The sequence below is a fragment of the Ips typographus genome, linkage group LG11 (genome assembly GCF_016097725.1).
Source record: "Ips typographus isolate SLU linkage group LG11, UJ_Ityp_2.0, whole genome shotgun sequence".
Taxonomy (NCBI): domain Eukaryota; kingdom Metazoa; phylum Arthropoda; class Insecta; order Coleoptera; family Curculionidae; genus Ips; species Ips typographus.
The window spans coordinates 8,966,874-8,986,880 of NC_138432.1; the positions used below are offsets into that span (position 1 = coordinate 8,966,874).

The 20,007-nt window shown below is 33.0% G+C and overlaps 1 protein-coding gene across 5 annotated transcripts in view; it reads right to left on the minus strand.

Annotated features, from left to right (window-relative positions):
* The window catches only part of raw (NDT-like domain-containing protein raw), a 44,755-nt gene that overhangs the window by 17,503 nt on the left and 7,245 nt on the right, over nucleotides 1–20,007 (minus strand). The window contains exon 1 of one of the 5 annotated variants that reach the window (XM_081989064.1): nucleotides 15,236–15,860. The exons of 2 other annotated variants lie outside the window; for them this stretch is intronic. In XM_081989064.1, the coding sequence (XP_081845190.1) occupies nucleotides 15,236–15,555 (320 nt within the window). In that variant the 5' untranslated portion in view covers nucleotides 15,556–15,860. Of the gene's footprint in view, nucleotides 1–15,235; nucleotides 15,863–20,007 lie in introns of those variants that run through there. 2 more of the 5 variants (XM_081989065.1, XM_081989074.1) reach the window with 2 other exon arrangements.

Here is a 20,007-nt window from a genome sequence, read left to right on the forward strand (position 1 = left end):
ATATTTGGTAGATCTTAATTATAACAATCTACATAAGCGTATCCAAGTCTAATTTATTTGCGTCTTATTCCTGTTTACTACTACAATGTCACTGGCCCGCAAAACAGATCGATTTATATTTTGAGGAGTGAGAAAACATGTTGTGCACAAATTGTGGGTGTACTAAAGCATTTCCTAACAGTTGTCAGTAATAATTTTATCGGTTTTCTGGGTGGTATCATGCGATAGTGCTTTCACCATTTCCCAGACGACATTCGAAATGAGGAATTTCTATTAAGTTAAAATGAACAATATCCATCAAGCTCATTAAAAAGTTCAGTACTGAATTCCGCGATAATAAACTGCACGGTCAGAATACTAAACTGAGATAAAAAGGTAACCCAAATGAGAAAATATCACTTTTTATCCTGTGGGATCATAAAATATGAGTTTGCTGACCCGCTCCACGAGACATCTAATCGCTATGACATCACCCCTAAAAGAAACGCTTATGTCATGGTGCTTGGCCCGAAAATCTTTTGTTAGAGCCGATATATTGATGCCGTAACCCTTTCGGTGGATCGTGAAAGTGGATAATATATCATTCTTGCGATTTTATTTAAATGAGACAAAAGGTTGCACGTCAACAGGTTTCTGACGTCAGCTACTGAAGAAATGTTCAGTCTGAGTCAAACAAAACAACTCGTTGGTGCAATAAACTGTGAACTTTGATAACAAAAATTAAATACTACAATTAAACGAAAAAATACGACAATTGAAGGGAATAATGCGCAAACTTCTGTAACAATAGCCAGTTGTTGTGAATATGTATTGTAATGCCCAGTAATTTCTAATAATTTCCAATAACCTAACCATACCCACTAATTTTCTGAATTACCACGACTGGAGAGTCGAAAAAAACCTTTTTTAATTAAAAAAAAACATCCGTTTCTGAGATATTTACCATTTTATGTGGAATTTAATATTTTTAGCCTCCAAAACAATAATTTTAATTTATACATATCAGGAAACGTTTTTTTCTTGGTTTTTGTCGTGCCATACAAGATTTGTTCTAAGAGTGGTTACAGAAAAAACAATAAAATATATGATACAGGATTGTCAAAAAAGGAGCTCAAGACATCAATTCTAAAAAAGGAAATTTTTCAAATTAAACACTCCTTATTCTTATAACTTTGTCTGGTTCTCTGTTCAAAATTAAAGTAAATTTGTATTAGATCACATATTTGAAAAGTTATTGAAGGTAGCTGTCAAATTCAGTCAAAACTGTCCTTATTGTCAAACAACTCGTTTGTTTACAACACTTTGTATAGACTTTTATATGTCAATGGATAGAAAATATAATGGGCTTTCCAAAAATATGGCCGTTTGTGTTGATAGGCTGCTTCGTTTGGCCGTCAGAGGGCTCCAAAGCTAACTAAACGTTTTCCTTGACTGTAACCACTCTATTTTTTTAAATCGGCCAGGTACGGCCCTGTACAAACCGAGCACAGTGAGTGTCAAATTTAGAGCCGCAGCAAAACTGCAGAAATAAAATCATTAAGGTCGATTTTCGCTTGCACTAAGTGGCCAACATAACGCATAACCCATTGGGATAGTGGTGGTGTTTCAGGCAAATTTGACCCTTACGAAAATTGTCATTTCCAAAATCGGTTTTTCAAGAAATTTATAAGCATTACATCGTAGTAGACCTAGTAGGTCACGTGACCGTGTTTTCCTAATTTTCTAGGGTCAAATTAGCCCTAACCAGTCAAAAAGTGTTTTTGGGGCACGCTGTATTTGTAACACTTTGTATATACTTTTATATGTCGATGGACAGCCAATGAAATGAGCTTTCCATTGACGTACAAAAGTCGGTTGGTTAGTGGTCGCGTTTGGCCACTAGAGGGCGTCAATTTTGACCAATTTTTTTGGTGTATTCTTTTGTTTAATCTTCAAAAACCCGCTTGCACTATTTTTGCTAGAGTTTTATACGTCAATGCCAATGAAATGAGCTTTCTAAAAATTTCCCAACTTGGGTTGATAGGTTGGCCGCTAGAGAGCGTCAAAGTTGACTATTTTTTTGTGCATCCTTTTGTTCAATCTTTAATAACTCGTTTATTTACAACATTTTTAGTAGTGTTTTATACGTCAATGGATAGCCAATGAAATAACAGTAGCTCAATTTGAATTGATAGGTTAGACGGTTTGGCCACTAGAGGGCGTCAAATTTGACTAATTTTTTCATGACTTTTTTGATGCATTCTTTCGTTCAATCGTCAATAACTAACTTATTTGCAACACTTTGTATAAACTTTTATATGTCAATGGATAGCCAATGACATAAGCTTTCTATTGACGTATAAAAGTTGATGGGTTAGTGGTACCATTTTGCAGCTAGAGAGCTTCAAAATTTTTTATTGTTTTCCAACGAAATTCATTGAAATTACAAAACTTTATTAATTTTATTTATGTTTAAATTTGAATGGTAGATGTATAGAAAAAAATATTTAATGACTTTTTTTTATAATATAATTTAGACTTTCCAATTTTAATAATAGTTTTCAAAATAGTAATGCCCATTGATTCCTAAAGTTTGTACACTTATAATGCCCTAGCGGTTTACCCCTCGTTGTAAACTGCTTTCATATAATCTTAAAGTGAAAGTAGATTGTAATAATTATTATTTTTACACTCACAAACATTATCAAAATTTTCTGCCAAAAATTGTGAATTTTTCAGTTCAGTTCAGTGAGTAGTTTGTGATTAACTTATTTTCCAAACAACTAAATTAACTAATTACCGGTGATTTCTACATAAATTGTGAATAGTCGTTTAAATAGCAAAACAATTTACTTTCATTCTACATTCTAATGTTTTATAGCAATTCAGTCACAATATTACTATTTGTTGACGTTTTCTTATTAATCGAGTCAGTGACAATGATCAAAACGAAATTAATGAATATACAACAGTTTAATTGACTCGGATTTAATGCGTACATCATAATTTGCAGTTGACAATTGATAGAGTCAACGTAAGGTTAACGTTTTAATGTTTAGAAAACATTTGACCGATTGATGAATTAAATTGTACACTACAATGTGCAAAGATAGACTGCACTTGAGAATTTGTGGTTCTTGCAAACTTGAGATGATCTCAATTAATCAGCAAAATTATAAGCTACTTCATTGACTCAAGACGGTCAAATGATATCAATGGTAACTGGAAAGTTGTTGGTTTCTCACGACATTAATCCTAAGGATCGTGTGTGTTGATTACAATGCGATACATTGTTAGGAGATGAAAATTGCACTAAGATGTTTATTGTCAATTTATGCATTCTTATAGTTAACAACACTTTAATTAACTGACTGACTGTTCTTTCAAATTTAATTGTTTTCCTGGAAACCTAAAATAGAACAGGATTTTTTAAATTCTTCCTGAAAAAACAACATTAGTTTTAACAGTTGGTTTGCTGCTCAAAATGTATGGGAAATTAGCCATCATTTCAACGGAATATTTCCTTTTTGACGTTGATACAGCTTAATTATTCTTAAAAATATGTTTGGCTTTAAAGACCAATCAATACTTTTTGAAAATATGTTTGGTTTTTGAAGTCTTCTCTCAAAACTTCTGGGCAATCAAATTATTTTTTTCCGACTCTGATTTAATTTTTCTTTAAAACATAAAATAAACTTAATATTCACCGAAAACAAATTAAAATTGTTGACAAATTCCTTCAGACCATCCCAGATGTAGAAAAAAACTTTGATTATACCGCAACCGTTTAAAGCAGCTTGCAAAACCAAAACATACAAAAACGACCTCAAGTCAATAAACTGAAGAATTTTTCGATACTCATTATTCCTTGAACCGTTCAATTGTTTCTCAGTGTACAACCATAATGACATCACCTTTATTTATAAAACCCAAAGCTCGTCGGCTGGCTTTAAAACCAACATAGCTGATAAATACGCTCGCATTTAAAGGTGTACACACCGGCTACAGCGTTGCCATTTTTTGCTTTTTTTCTGCTCCCATCTGATTGGTTAAGCAGATTAAACTTTAAGAGAGAAGGATTTTTTTAAGTCTTCACACATCAAAGGTAATAAAAAGTTAATGATGTCTTAATAAAGTCGTATTTGTGTGTACATAAGAACCGCAAGACGTTTATTGTCGGTCAAATTAATCATAAATGTTTAACAATAAAGTGATTTATACACGTTGAATAGGCTTGAATTAACTGGAGGTATATTGTAACACAGGCTTTAATAAAACAGTCAAATGCCTTAGTAAAAGTATAATAAATTCTTTAAGACCAGTTAGTAATTGTGTCTGTTCGCTGAGACAATTTCATTGGTTGAATGCTCACGTGACTATGACGTTTTCTGACTTGTGGCCAATGGATGTATCTATTTCTCTGATTACTAGTTGGAGATTCCCTTCTTCAAACATACCTATTATTTACACTGCTACATTGAATTAACAATACAGAAAATCTCCTTTAGAGTGATTTTCACGAGGAAAAACCTCAAAACCTTTTGTATTTTCGTCATTCTTGGCGCCGATATCCAGACTGTTCCTGTAAAATAAGGTCAGTTCCGGCACTTGTGCCTTAAAAACGTGTTTCAAGGTGTTCATTGTAACCAGTGCAATAATTTGCACCAGTTTATGACGTCGACCTTTGGCACAGTTGCAAGGCCGGTTCCACTCAGAAATTTACCGTTTCTACTGCATTTGAAAGAATATTTACGTTAATAAATCAGGATTCACTCACTATCTTATCAATTTACAATATGTTTTTATGCACCAACACTGAAAGGAATGAGTAATGACTAGATGAAGCAAAGATCGTTTCGTGAACCTAATAAATCAGAATCAATTAAAAATAGCCGTATCGTCTAAATACTGAGAGGCCCCTTTAAATGAAAAAACAAATAAAACACAAAGTTGTTTACTCTGATTACGTAGTTTTCCTGGAAACCGCACTTGCTTTCTGGGTATTGCGACATAACAATCTAAAACGTTCTCAAGTTAAATTGCCTCGTTGCCTACTCATCTTATCTTATCGTTTTTCCTTTAATCCCGATCTACTTGCTTTAATAAAATCAGAACTGTTTAATGTTGGGAGTGCATTTTTGTGCAAATATTACAATTTAAAGTCAAATAAAGATAAGGACATGCACTCATTTGTGAAGAATAACCCACATTAATAAAGCCAGCTGGATATTAGTAGAGATACAAACCAGCAGCAGAGATAATTTTTTGTACACCAAAATCCGTTTTGCATACAAAATACCTTGAAATGCATTTAAAATACCTCACAATGCTTCATTATTGCTCAAAATACCTTAAAACTGTCTAAAATGCTTCATATTACCACGAAAATACATCAAAATGCCTTTAAATTATTTAAACTGCCTCAGAATGTCTTCAAATGTTTACCTACACATTTGTGACATTCTAAAACATAGACAATGATAAACTTTGATGAAATACACCTTTTTTAGGTCAGATTAGTTAAGTAGCATGTCTGCTTTTACAATTTGTACATGACATTTTCATTAATGATTCAAAAAAATTACTTCTTCAGGTTACCTGATTCTTTAAAGACCCAAAAGCTTAAAATTCATTTTTTTAAAAGTCACGTGACAGTTTTTAGGTTAAGTTAGGTGACAACGTAAAGGTTTTACCAAATTTTTGACACTTGATTTGACCTTTTGTACCGAAAGCTTAAAATTGATTTTCTAAGGTCAGGTTTCAAATTTTCACAAAAATATTTTTTTAACGGTTGTCTGAAATTACGGGTTATATTTTGACGTTTAAACGAATCTTTTAACTGTCATAGTAACCAAGTTAGCACGTGTCAAATAAAGACACCTATCATTTAAAAGAAACAGTTGAAAATTTAAATATATAGTATTTTAAATTTAGACAGTGGTAAAATTGAAAGAACTGCGTCACGTGACTTTGATAATTCAATTTTTGAGCTTGCAACACTGTAAAGACTAGTTGAAATTGTCAAAAACAGTAACGTGACCTTCAAAACGCAATACAAACTTTGGAAAATTAATAAATAAAATTTAGACAGTGGTAAAAACTTAAATTGCAAAATACACGTCACGTGACGTTGATAATGCAATTCTGAGCTTGCACCACTGTAAAAACCAGTTGAATATCTGTCAAAATTAATCACGTGACCGGTAAAATGTGGTTTAAACTTTAAAAACTTGGTAAATTAAATTTAGACTATTTTAGACAGTTGTAAAAGCTGAAATTGTAAGAGACACATCACGTGACTGATTATGCAATTTTAGAGCTTGCAACACTGTAAAGTCCAGTTGACACCTGTCAAAAATAGTCACGTGACCTTAAAAATGTAGTTTAAATGTTGAAAAATTGGTAAATTATCATAATAATTTGTAATGCATATTGTTTTAACTTAATATCATGTAACAAAGATTTTACCATAATAATTACATGTGCGGTCAATTTTGTTATATTGATACACTACGGCCTCATTCGTTTTTGAGCTCCATGGAGCGAGCAGCGCGTTTTTGACGTCACGATGACGTAATTTAGCAAAAGCATAATTTAACCAACTGTCAAATTACGTCATTATGACGTCAAAAAAGCTCTGTTCGCTCCATGGAGCTTGAAAACGAATGCGGCCTATATTGGCGTTTCAAGTTAAGATCGCAGCGCCATTTGAACTAAAATCGGGAAACCCGTTCCTAACCTAACATTATAATTAATAAGACACTGTCATTTCATATTTATAAAACCGGTGCTAAATCCTAACCAAAATCAACGTAAACAAACGGAGAAATGACAGCTTGAATGCCCGAAACTGTTTTCAAAACTGATCACCAGGGGGAGTATCTCTTATCTTGAAACGCCAATTGTCTACTGCTTGGTCTACTACAATGTATTCTTTAAAATATCGCAAAATTTCCTTTATTTAGGCTTTATTTTGCTCAAAATTCCAAAACATTTTGAAATAAACAGTCAATGCCTCAAAATTCTATGAAATAACTCAAAGTGCATCGTAATACCTTGAATTACCTCGAGTGTGTTCACTAAAATTCACTGAATCGTTGTCAAAGTGTACAAAAAGTCAGTCAAACAGCAAAAAACTATCATAATATCATACATATTTTGGCTTTTGACAAGGTTCAGATCAATCATTTCAATAAACTCTTCTGTTTTGTTCTTCTTTCACATTTTCTTGTCAATTTCATTTTTCTTATAATTAATGATACAAAACACTTAATTACGGTTTCTCTTGGGCAATCTTATTTACCCACACCCACTTACTGTGTAACATTTGAAATACATTTTCCAAACAACTTACAATAAAGCAGGTTTTGTGGCAATATGTTTGCATTAATGTATCAGATTGTATACTAGATAAAAACAAATTACTGTTTGGCTTATTATTAATATTGTTGTTTCCTTCTCTGGCTGAGATCACTACTACACGTTATTCATCACGCTGCCTGTCCTATTTCTCAGGGCGTGGCTGTTACACAACAGTAATTAGTGAAATATATTGTCTCTATGATAAATTTTTTAAATATTTATAGAAATGAATTAGAAACCGTTTGATTGCACTTCATGTGTGTCAATCATTAAGTACATACTTGAATCACAAAAGAGCATTTTTCGGTGACTGCGTTATTAATACAAATAGCTACTTAAGTCCTAAATATTATTGACACAATTAAGTAAAGATGATAAGGCATTTGGTCACTTGCAACCAATCATTACAACTGTTAGAACAGATGTGGTTAGTGTAATCAGTTGGCGCCATTTTTGGTAGGTTTTTATCATTTAAAAGCTTTTAAAGTACTTAAACAAAATTGACATTCCAGATTCCAAACCCATACTTGAATCATTCTTCCGTAAAACGCGCAGAATGATACACAACCCATTACAATTCATATATCATCTTTGGTCATGTAATTGGCTTTATATTCCGGGTATAAGAGCGGCTATGAATGACCAATTAGCGATTCGATGATCACATTAACAGCGGTGTAGTTACTGTTATTGCGTGACTACTTGCAAGAAACAATTATTCCCATCATAGCAAGAAAAAACTATTGTTTCTCTTTATTAGATAATTGCCCCTTTAGGGTACACCAACCATACGGTGGGTTTACAATGACGCAATCTACTTATAAGGTGTGAACATCTAAATTTGCCATCAACTAAATAATGATGTCTTCTGCTCAAGCCATAAATTATTGATGATGCTTCAAGATGCATTAAATTACACCAGCCAACGACAATATTGCCTTTAACAAAAAAGATCTCCAACAAACATTTAACAGCTGTAGCAACATTTGACACGTGATAGTCATCATCAGGATTCCAAATGTTTTATCGTGCACACTTAAATGAATATTTTTAATAATTGTCATGTCTTAGGTTTGACCCACCCTTTCCGTGAAGTTTTACCTGTCTGGTGGATTTTTGTTGGAAAACCCATTCAATTCCACAAAATGTGCTAATTGCGAGAGTTAGATTGCTGAGGTAATTTGGTGTACACACTCGAGGTATTATGAGGCATTGTCTGTATATTTCAAAATATTTTGTGATATTTTCATTGGAATTTTGCGCGAAATAAAACCTAAATAAAAGAAATTTTGCGATATTTTAAGAAATACATTGCATTAGACAATATAGTGTATCAATATAACAAAATTTACTGAAAATTGAACAGAACAACATAGGCACATGTAATTATACAAAAATAAATATAAATATATATTCACTACAAATTATTATAATAATTTACCAATTTTTCAACAATTCAATGTTTAAACTACATTTTTGACAATGTCAACTGGCCTTTACAGTATTGCAAGCTAAAAATTGTATTATTAACGTCACGTAACGTGTATTTTACCATTTCAGCTTTAACAACTGTCTACATTTAATTTACCAAATGATCAATATTTAAATTACATTTTAAAGTCACGTGACTGTTTTGACAGGTATCAGTTGGCTTGGAGAGTATTGCAAGCTCTAAAATGGCATAATCAAAGTCACGTGATGTGTCTATTGCAATTTCAGCTTTTATAACTGTCTAAATTTAATTTACCAATTTTTGAAAGTTTTCACAACATTTTGAAGGTCACGTGACTGTTTTTGACAGATGTTAACTGGCTTTTATAGTGTTGCAATCTCAAAAATTAGATTTTCATAGTCAAGTGACATGTCTTTTATAATTTCAACTTTTGCAACTGTCTAAATTGAATTTACCAATTTTTCAAAGTTTAAATTACATTTTTAAGGTCACGTGACTGTTTTTGACAATGTCAACTGGCCTTTACAGTATTGCAAGCTAAAAATTGTATTATTAACGTCACGTAACGTGTATTTTACAATTTCAGCTTTTACAACTGTCTACATTTAATTTACCAAATGATCAATATTTAAATTACATTTTAAAGTCACGTGACTGTTTTGACAGGTATCAGTTGGCTTGGAGAGTATTGCAAGCTCTAAAATGGCATAATCAAAGTCACGTGAAGTGTCTATTGCAATTTCAGCTTTTATAACTGTCTAAATTTAATTTACCAATTTTTGAAAGTTTTAACAACATTTTGAAGGTCACGTGACTGTTTTTGATAGATGCTAACTGACTTTTATAGTGTTGCAATCTCAAAAATTAGATTTTCATAGTCAAGTGACATGTCCTTTATAATTTCAACTTTTGCAACTGTCTAAATTGAATTTACCAATTTTTCAAAGTTTAAATTACATTTTTAAGGTCACGTGACTGTTTTTGACAATGTCAACTGGCCTTTACAGTATTGCAAGCGAAAAATTGTATTATTAACGTCACGTAACGTGTATTTTACAATTTCAGCTTTTAAAACTGTCTAAATTTAATTTACCAAATAATCAACATTTAAATAACATTTTAATGTCACGTGACTGTTTTTGACAGGTGTCAGTTGACTTTGCCAGTGTTGCAAGCTCTAAAATGGCACAATCAAAGTCACGTGATGTGGCTCTTGCAATTTTGGCTTTTACAACTGTCTAAAATAGTTTAAATTTAATTTACCAAATAATCAACATTTAAATAACATTTTAAAGGTCACGTGACTAATTTTGACAGATGTCAACTGGCGTTTACAGTGTTGTAAGAACATGCAGAATTGCATTTCCAACGTCACGTAACGTGTGTGTTTTGCAATTTAAGTTTTTACAACTGTCCAAATTTAATTTACCAGTTTTCAAAGTTTAAACTGCGTTTTGAAGTTCACGTGACTGTTTTTGACAATGTCAACTGGCCTTTACAGTGTTGCAAGCTCAAAAATTGAATTATCAAGTCACGTGACGTAGTTCTTACAATTTTACTACTGTCTAAATTTAAATTACCAATTTTTTCACTGTTTCTTTGAAATGATAAATGTCTTGTATTTGACGTGCTAACTTGGTTACTATGACAGTAATCCTTATCGACATTTTGACAAAAGTCATGTACAAATTGTAAAAGCAGACTGCAGACTGTCACGTGACCATAAAAAAAATAATTTCAAGGGTGTATTTCATCAATATTTATCATTATCTCAATACCAGGAGACTAATAACTAAATTTAAGAATGCCACAAATGTGTAAACATTTCAAGGTATCCTGAGGCAGTTTAAAATAATTTAAAAGCATTTTGATGTATTTCAAGGCAGCTTGAGGCATTTTAGGCAGTTTTAAGGCATTATCACTATGAGGCATTTTGAGTAATAATAGAAGTGTGAGGTATTTTAAAGGCATTTCAAGGTATTTTGTATGCAAAAAGGCATTTTGGTGTACTACCCCTCGGCTAACTGTTGTTAGTAGTGATAATCTCTGAAAGACTGACATTTCAGTGCAAATTATATCAATTTTTTTTATTGTAACTTTTCAACTTTTCAGATATTTACACCTCAAGTATTAAAAGTGGTGGTGACCTTTACACAAGCGTTTTTTTTCAAACTGACCATGCACAAGGAAGCAAAGTCACCAGCCCAATTTTGCCATTCACATAGTCATTATCCTTGTCAATAGTTGCAAGTAATTTAGATGATCTCATTTTACATTCTAATGTGCGTGCCAATGATTTAAACTTTGAGAGAGTGTTATTTTATTGTTGTCTTACATTGTTGCTTACATATGCTGTAACGAAACCAAATTACTATGTGCTTTTTAAAGAACCATTTGCACTGAAATTAATAAAAAACTAGTTATTGTAATCACGATAATTAGCAACTATTTAACGCGATACGCACGTGATATTATAATTTAAAACTATTGCGCGTTATTCAAGTAGAAATCGCAAATGTCTAAAAACAGACACATAGGAAATGATCTCATTCGGAAAAAATTGCGCTTGGTCAAAATTCAAAGCAAGTCTAGTGTGTTTTACCCAATAAGTGTGAAGAAAATTACTCATTTTGGTGTCTAAAAAATAGTAAATCAATAGCAACACTAAAGGTGTTTTATTGCTGTTTGACTTGTGTGATCACTTGGCCACTGATTTACGGGTTTAATTTATACACAGTTAAGATCAAAAGCAACATAATTCAGATTTTGCCTTTAATCTGACCAGATGGCTGCTTTATATGACGTTTTTCACGGAAATTTTAGTATCTGTTAGTACAAAGTAGTGTCAAGCAATATAAAGTTAAAAAATATAAAGTTATAGTAAGTTACTGTACAGTTTTTTTAAACAAAAATTGATATTAATAAAAAAATCAATAAGGATAATAATTAACATAAAATGAATCCTCCACCAGACATTATTACTTTTTGGCCAGCGTCCACCTTTTGCACACGCTTTTGGTGTTTACATCGCTTTTTTATTTCTTTTTTCGCTGATAAAAATTCAAAAGTAAATGACACTATTTTCTGTAAATATACTAACCTTTCTACATGGCGTACCAATTCATTATAACGCATTATTTTTAAACGTCACTCTCGGACTAGGTAGGCGGATAAAATCTGTGTGCGAGGGAAATGTGCCAATTTTATGCTCAACTGTGTTAAGAACAGTGATTTTTTTACTTAACATTTTAGTTGGTATTGAAGAAAATTATGATTTTCAAGTATAAATCTGTAGTAATACCTTAAAATTGAATTATTGTTCTTGGCTTATAGTACGTAATCTTAAAATTTAAGTGCTGTGTTGCTTGTAAACATTTTAAACGGAATTTCAAGAAGGGACACCCTGTAAAAGTCAAAAATTTGAAGAAATTGAAATAAAATGAAAATTTTTTTAGTTTATAACCTAATTTAGTTTAGATTCTGCTTCTTAGTCTAGATAATGTGTATGTTTCTCTCTAAACGTTGTTGCTAATATCTCCAAAACGACACATTTAGGGAGAAACTGATCAGAACAAAAATTTTCTGGACTAAATGGCTGAATTTTAAAACAAATCATCCCTATTTCATTATACACTGATGATTAATACCAGTTAATCTGGGCCATTTGGGCACAACATTTTCATAGAGGAAGTAGGGATGTAGAGAAAGTGTCTTTAGTAAAGCTTTTCATGTAGAATAAATATTACCTTCTGCAGCATCTTCATGAATAAAAACCATCATTATACTCTTGGTCACGTGTTTGTTTTTGACTGATGTCAACTGGCCTTTACAGTGTTGCAAACTCAAAAATTGGATTATTATTGTCACGTGACATGTCCCTTACTATTTCATCTTTTGCAACTGTCTAAATTTAATTTACCAATTTTTAAAAGTTTAAACAACATTTTGGAGGTGACGTGACTTTTTTTGACAGATGTCAACTGGCCTTTACAGTGTTGCCAACTCAGAATTGAATTATTAACGTCACGCGTCGTATATTTTGCAATTTCAGCTTTGGCAACTGTCTAAATTGAATTTACCAATTTTTCAAAGTTTTCACTAAATTTCGAAGGTCACGTGATTGCTTTTGACTGATGTCATCTGCCCTTTACAGTGTTGCAAACTCCAAAATTGGATTATTATTGTCACGTGACATGTCCCTTACAGAAATGATAGTTGTGTGCAACATCTGGTGACATCTGTACTCAACTCTATGAGTTAGAAAGTACAGATGGCGTTCCAAAATCTAGGAACAGCACCATTAATGCCGCATCATTCGGTAAACACCGATCTGATTAGTTGAAAATGGTGAGGTTTTGTTTTTTGTTTATCAATCCCAATCCTCTGACCGGTTTCGCCGTATTACGGCTCATCAGAGAGGCTATAGGGCTTGATAACCAAAGAACAAAACCTTCGTTCCAGTATAGTCAACTGGATGCCAGAAATGATAGTTGTGTGCAACATCTGGTGACATCTGTACTCAACTCTATGAGTTAGAAACCCCATCTGTACTTTCTAACTCATAGAGTTGAGTACAGATGTCACCAGATGTTGCACACAACTATCATTTCTGGCATCCAGTTGACTATACTGGAACGAAGGTTTTGTTCTTTGGTTATCAAGCCCTATAGCCTCTCTGATGAGCCGTAATACGGCGAAACCGGTCAGAGGATTGGGATTGATAAACAAAAAACAAAACCTCACCATTTTCAACTAATGTCCCTTACAATTTCAACTTTTGCAACTGTCTAAATTTAATTTACCAATATTTGAAAGTTTAAACAACATTTTGGAGGTGACGTGACTTTTTTTGACAGATGTCAACTGGCCTTTACAGTGTTGCCAACTCAGAATTGAATTATTAACGTCACGCGTCGTATATTATGCAATTTCAGCTTTGGCAACTGTCTAAATTGAATTTACCAATTTTTCAAAGTTTTCACTAAATTTCGAAGGTCACGTGATTGCTTTTGACTGATGTCATCTGCCCTTTACAGTGTTGCAAACTCCAAAATTGGATTATTATTGTCACGTGACATGTCCCTTACAATTTGAACTTTTGCAACTGTCTAAATTTAATTTACCAATTTTTAAAAGTTTAAACAACATTTTGAAGGTCACGGGACTCTTTTTGACAGATGTCAACTGGCCTTTACAGTGTTGCCAACTCAGAATTGAATTATTAACGTCACGCGTCGTATATTTTGCAATTTCAGCTTTGGCAACTGTCTAAATTGAATTTACCAATTTTTCAAAGTTTTCACTAAATTTCGAAGGTCACGTGATTGCTTTTGACTGATGTCATCTGCCCTTTACAGTGTTGCAAACTCCAAAATTGGATTATTATTGTCACGTGACATGTCCCTTACTATTTCATCTTTTGCAACTGTCTAAATTAAATTTACCAATTTTTAAAAGTTTAAACAACATTTTGGAGGTGACGTGACTTTTTTTGACAGATGTCAACTGGCCTTTACAGTGTTGCAAACTCAGAATTGAATTATTAACGTCACGCATCGTATATTTTGCAATTTCAGCTTTGGCAACTGTCTAAATTGAATTTACCAATTTTTCAAAGTTTAAACTACATTTTTAAGAACACGTGACTATTTTTGACAGATGCTAACTGGCCTTTATAGTTTTGCAAACTCAAAAATTGGATTATTATAGTCACGTGACATGTCCTTCACAATTTCAACTTTTGCAACTGTCTAAATTTAATTTACCAATATTTGAAAGTTTAAACAACATTTTTAAGGTCACGTGACTCTTTTTAACCGATGTCAACTGGCATTTACAGTGTTGCAAAGTCAAAAATTGAATTATCAAAGACACGTTGACATGTCTCTTATAATTTTAACTTTTGCAAGTCTCCAAAATTAATTATGAAAGTTTAAACTACATTTTGAATTCTGTGTTTGACGGTGACCAATGTCAACCGGCTTTTACAGTGTTGCAAGCTCAAAATTGTCTTTCAAGTGGCAAAAAGGAATTATTGTATTCTAAACAGTTTCTTCTTATTGACTTTTGTTAAATTAATTTCCTTATCTTCATTCCAACTTTGATAAGATATTTAAACATAAATGTACAAAATGGTGCGTATACTCTATAAACAAGCGCAGAAAACACTGAACCTTGAACGATCTGACCTCAAGATTTTTCAAATACAAGGATGCCGCGGAAATAACCGTTTTGTCAGTTGTTCTAGATTTTTTTTTTGTTATTTAGTCATCAAGGAAAAATTCGCCAAAATGATGTCAATACTAAAAGGTCGCATCACCAGTTATACTGGTGATGACCTATGGCGAATTTGAACGAGGATACCCGGTCAATAATTTTACCAATTGCACAACATTTTGTTTTTTTGGATTATGGAATTTGGTTCAGTAGAGAGATACTCACCTTGTAAAGCTTCCTACTACAAGATCATCACTGTTGGCATCAGCATCATCCAAGTTGGAAGAATCTTTTGAGTAACCTGCACTTTTGACTCGGAATTTATTCACTGAATCCGATTTGTGATGGTGATTTTTGCCATTTTTCAGAAAGTTGTTTCTTGTGATATGCTTGTTTCTGAGATGTGGTGATAAATTGTGATAACGTTCCTCATTGTGATGTCTTGTACCGCCGTTTTTTCTACTTTTCGGCCATGTTTTTAGGTAGTTTTTCATTTTTGACTTGGAGGCCCTTCCGGTTCTTTGCAACAGTGAGGTGGTCTCCATTTTTTTTTACCCAATTACATCCATTTTTTTTCTAAATTGCACGCGGTTGTGGCGTGAAAATTTTGTTTTCAAAAATTACATTTTTCTCACTGTTGTTTGATGGAAAGTTTCAGTTACCCGGACCGGACATCATCAGGAGTGCTGCGCCCCACTCCATTTCGACGGTAGCGCGCATCCATCGAAAACAACGGCAAATCGGCTACGTCAAAAAAAAATTGTTTTACGGCAACGGTATCGAAAATATCGTGATATAGCAAAACAAAAGAAGCCCGCGTCTACCCGGCAAGGCGATTTAATGGTGAACTGTAGAAGCCATGTTGTCAGATGGTTCGCTTCGTCCCCCACGCGGTTTTGTATGCTCTCCATCTCTATTTAACTTGCGGCGCAACCGCATCATTCTATCACTGTCGAGGCATGCTATACTTAGATTGTTACATGTTTATAACTGAGTGGGTCTGTCTGATATCGGCATGTACAGTTACTTATTCAGTGTCCTGTCCTGAAACTTTCAGATGTTTCAAAGGTAAATTCGTTGTTTAACGCGCTCGTTGACTTTGATGAATAAATAGAGCAACACCCTGTAGAACGTACAAAATAATTTTTCAACTATCAAACATACAGAAAAAATCAAAGTAAATTAGGATGGCGTCATGTCGCAAAAAATGCGATGTTGCAATAGGGCAGCAAAAATTAACAATTAAAAAAATATTGAAAAAAAATTACTAAAGAGTTCACATTATTTAAATGCCATGTTGTCAAATCCTTTCGTAAATGTCATTTGACTTGCGCTGGAAAAGGGGATGTAAATTATTCTCCTTTTCCTAGTGAAAAGATTTGCCCTGAGAACTGAGGGTAATCCAGTTAAGCTGGCAACACTGCAATGCTGGAAGAGTAAATTATTTGTTCATTCACAAATTGAACCAGAACTTTCTATTTGGAAGAATTAAAGAGACAAGAAGAAATTTTAAGACTTTCAACAATTTCTTTATCATTCATTTCTTCTAGATTTCCTGTATTTATGACATTTTCTTCAATTGCCACAGTAAGAAGCTTTCTGTCTTTAATCAAAGGTTTTCTAGCTTCAATTTGACAATTTTACCTTTGAAAACGCTTACAGTATTGATGTTACTTACTACTCAAAATCTTGAGGAAAGCTTCCAGGCAGCACTTTTCAAAGACAGAAAGAAACCTTCTGGTTATAATTTAACTACTGGAAAACAGTAAGAAGTTTCCTGTCTTCAATCAAAAACTTTATAACTTCAATTTGACAATTTTACCTTTGAAAATGCTTACAGTATTAAAATGACAATTCAGAGTCAAATTTTATTCAAAAACCGAACGAAGCCTTCAGGTTAAAAATTGACTACTGACTAAACTAAGACAGAAAGAAGCTTCCTCTCTTCGATCAAAGGCTTTCTAGCTTCAATTTGACAATTTTACCTTTGAAAATGCTTACACTATTAATATGACAATTCAGAGTCTTGAAGAAGACTTCCAGGCAGCAGTTTTTACTATTCAAAGACAGAACGAAGCCTTTAGGTTATAAATTGACTACTGGAATACAGTAAGAAGCTTCCTGTCTTCAATCAAAGGCTTTCTAGCTTCAATTTGACAATTTTACCTTTGAAAATGCTTACACTATTAATATGACAATTCAGAGTCTTGAAGAAGACTTCTAGGCAGCAGTTTTTACTATTCAAAGACAGAACGAAGATTTCAGGTTATAAATCGCCTACTGGAATACAGTAAGAAGCTTCCTCTCTTCAATCAAAGGCTTTCTAGCTTGACAATTTCACTTTTGAAAATGCTTACAGTATTAATATGACTCAAAGTCTTGAAGAAGGCTTCCTGGCAGCAGTTTCGATTATTCACAGACAGAAAGAAGCCTTCTGATTATAATTTAACTACTGGAAACCTTACTTTCTGGTTACAATTATATGAGTAAGTATATTGCATACTAGATAATTCAAATTCAATTAATATTTTAATAAGTGACGCGTTTACCCTTGATAAGGTTGTTATTTCACAAAAAGTAATTTGTTTCATAGTCGATCATCCTGCGGGTCAATAAACAGTGTTGTGTGGACGTGAACGAGACAGGATATTTGCAAAATGTTACGGACATTATTAATTATGGTTACGATATCATCATAAGTATAAATAGCTGCAATTTGTTTCAGTTAATCGTCCTTAGATACATTTTATATCATCAACAGAAAATTCACAAATTCTCATTCAACAGTATGAAAAGTCGTTTCCCAGGCCTAGTTATGTAACAACCTGATGTCATCTCTAAATAAAATACGCGTTTGATGACCTTTAAAGTCAAGTTATGAAAGGGTCACTCTTTAGCTAGTTTTTTTTATTTATAGGACCACTGTACAGCTAGCTATAGGACGTTCCTGTAATTAAATGCCACGCAACTATTATTATTAGTCTTTGACTGTAAAAAAGCAATTAAACCCAAAAAAAAACCAAACCAAATTTGTACTGGTAATCAAAACTGTACAAGTCCATTAAAACTAACCTCGTCAAACCTTTATAAGGGAACAAACCTTCTTTTTGGAGGTGAAAATAATGTTTATTTTTTTATTTAACCAGTCGTATATTGATTCTAGTTTTCACTTTACCATTCGTACCTTTTTGTTGAATTTACGACGCTTTCCTATTCGGGAAGGTTTTAAGGTCGTATAAATGTCAGTTAACCGAATATTTGAATTTCTGATGACAACACTGTGGTTGTGCTTATTCCCAACGAGTAATCTTGGAAAAATTGTCTACGATTCACCTAAACTGTATTATTAGATTATCATGTACCAGATTCAGGCTATTAAAGGTGTTTATTAAATTATCATAAGCGTTCATTGTACTCTAATTATCGGATTGTTAAATTAGATTAACGGGTTTTTAAATAGTATTGTCAAGTAAAGAATGACCTCTAAACTATCTGACTTTCATTGCTTTATTGGGAATAGTGCAATAGAGTGGTAGAATAATATCTAACAAGTAATTGCATAAATCATAGCACTGATTATAGTTTGTGATTGATCCAGAAAAAGCAGTTTTTTTGATCAACCACTTGCAGTGTCCTTCTGCTTAGGTAATCTTCCTTATTCATAAACATTTCTCTTGCTCTCTATACTGTTCAGATTTTAAATGATTTTGTTTCTCTTGCTTAACTTAGAGTATCTTGTATTATTCCTGTATTTTACTCTGGTTTGAGGATGTTATTCAAAATGCTACCTGATCTTAAAAGGTCGGATGCTGCCCATAAACACGATATCGACATTCAACGATTTGACGTCAGCAAAGGCAAGTGTCTCAGCTCCATATACGGCAATGCATGACGAGTAATTGTTCCATTCATGAATGTCGAAAAAATTGCAATAATGCAAATCGGCACATAAATTAAACCGCGACGTGTCCCAGGAAGAAAAACAACCATAAAACGTGAGTAAACAAGGAAGACCAAGAAACCAGAGACCTTTTGAGTGTGTTTTATTATGGCATAATCGTGCATGACCTAGGTCAGTAACTTTCGAGTTTTGATCTATAGACTTATTTGCACATGCACGCTCAATTATCACTTAAAGTGATAAATTTGTGGTTTAACTTTAAGTTTTAAGGTCAGATTTAACAAGTGTTAAAGTGACGCTTCGGCTCAGTAAAAGGAAAAGGCTGAAAAGCAAATCTCCAATCGACTAACCTCGTTGGAGAAGAAACAATAAATCCAGCAAGAAATTTTCAGGCAAAGCGGAATTATCGAGAAATCGTGGGAGAAAATATAATGAGGGAAAAATGTCCAGCCAAATTGGGAGACAGGCGTAAATAGAGGAAGTGGTTGAGAATATTTAATAGCGATTTCAAATATGTTTTCTTTATTTATTATGGATTGCTATTAAGTGATATTTTATTTGTTTTGAAATATGAGGTTTAAAATAAACTCTTACATTATTAATATGACAATTCAGAGTCTTGAAGAAGGCTTCCAGAAAGAACTTTTTACTATTCAAAGACAGTAAGAAGCTTCCTGTCTTTAATCAAAGGCTTTCCAGCTTCAATTGGACAATTTCACCTTTGATAATGCTTACAGTATTAATACGACAACTTAGAGTTTTGAGGAAAGCTTCCAGGCAGCAGTTTTGACCATTCAAATACAGAAAGAAGCCTTCTGGTTATAATTTAACTACTGGAAAACAGTAAGAAGCTTCCTGTCTTCAATCAAAAACTTTATAGCTTCAATTTGACAATTTTACCTTTGAAATGCTTACATTATTAATATGACAATTCAGAGTCTTGAAGAAGACTTCCAGAAAGAACTTTTTACTATTCAAAGCCAGTAAGAAGCTTCCTGTCTTCAATCAAAGGCTTTCCAGCTTCAATTGGACAATTTCACCTTTGATAATGCTTACAGTATTAATACGACAACTTAGAGTTTTGAGGAAAGTTTCC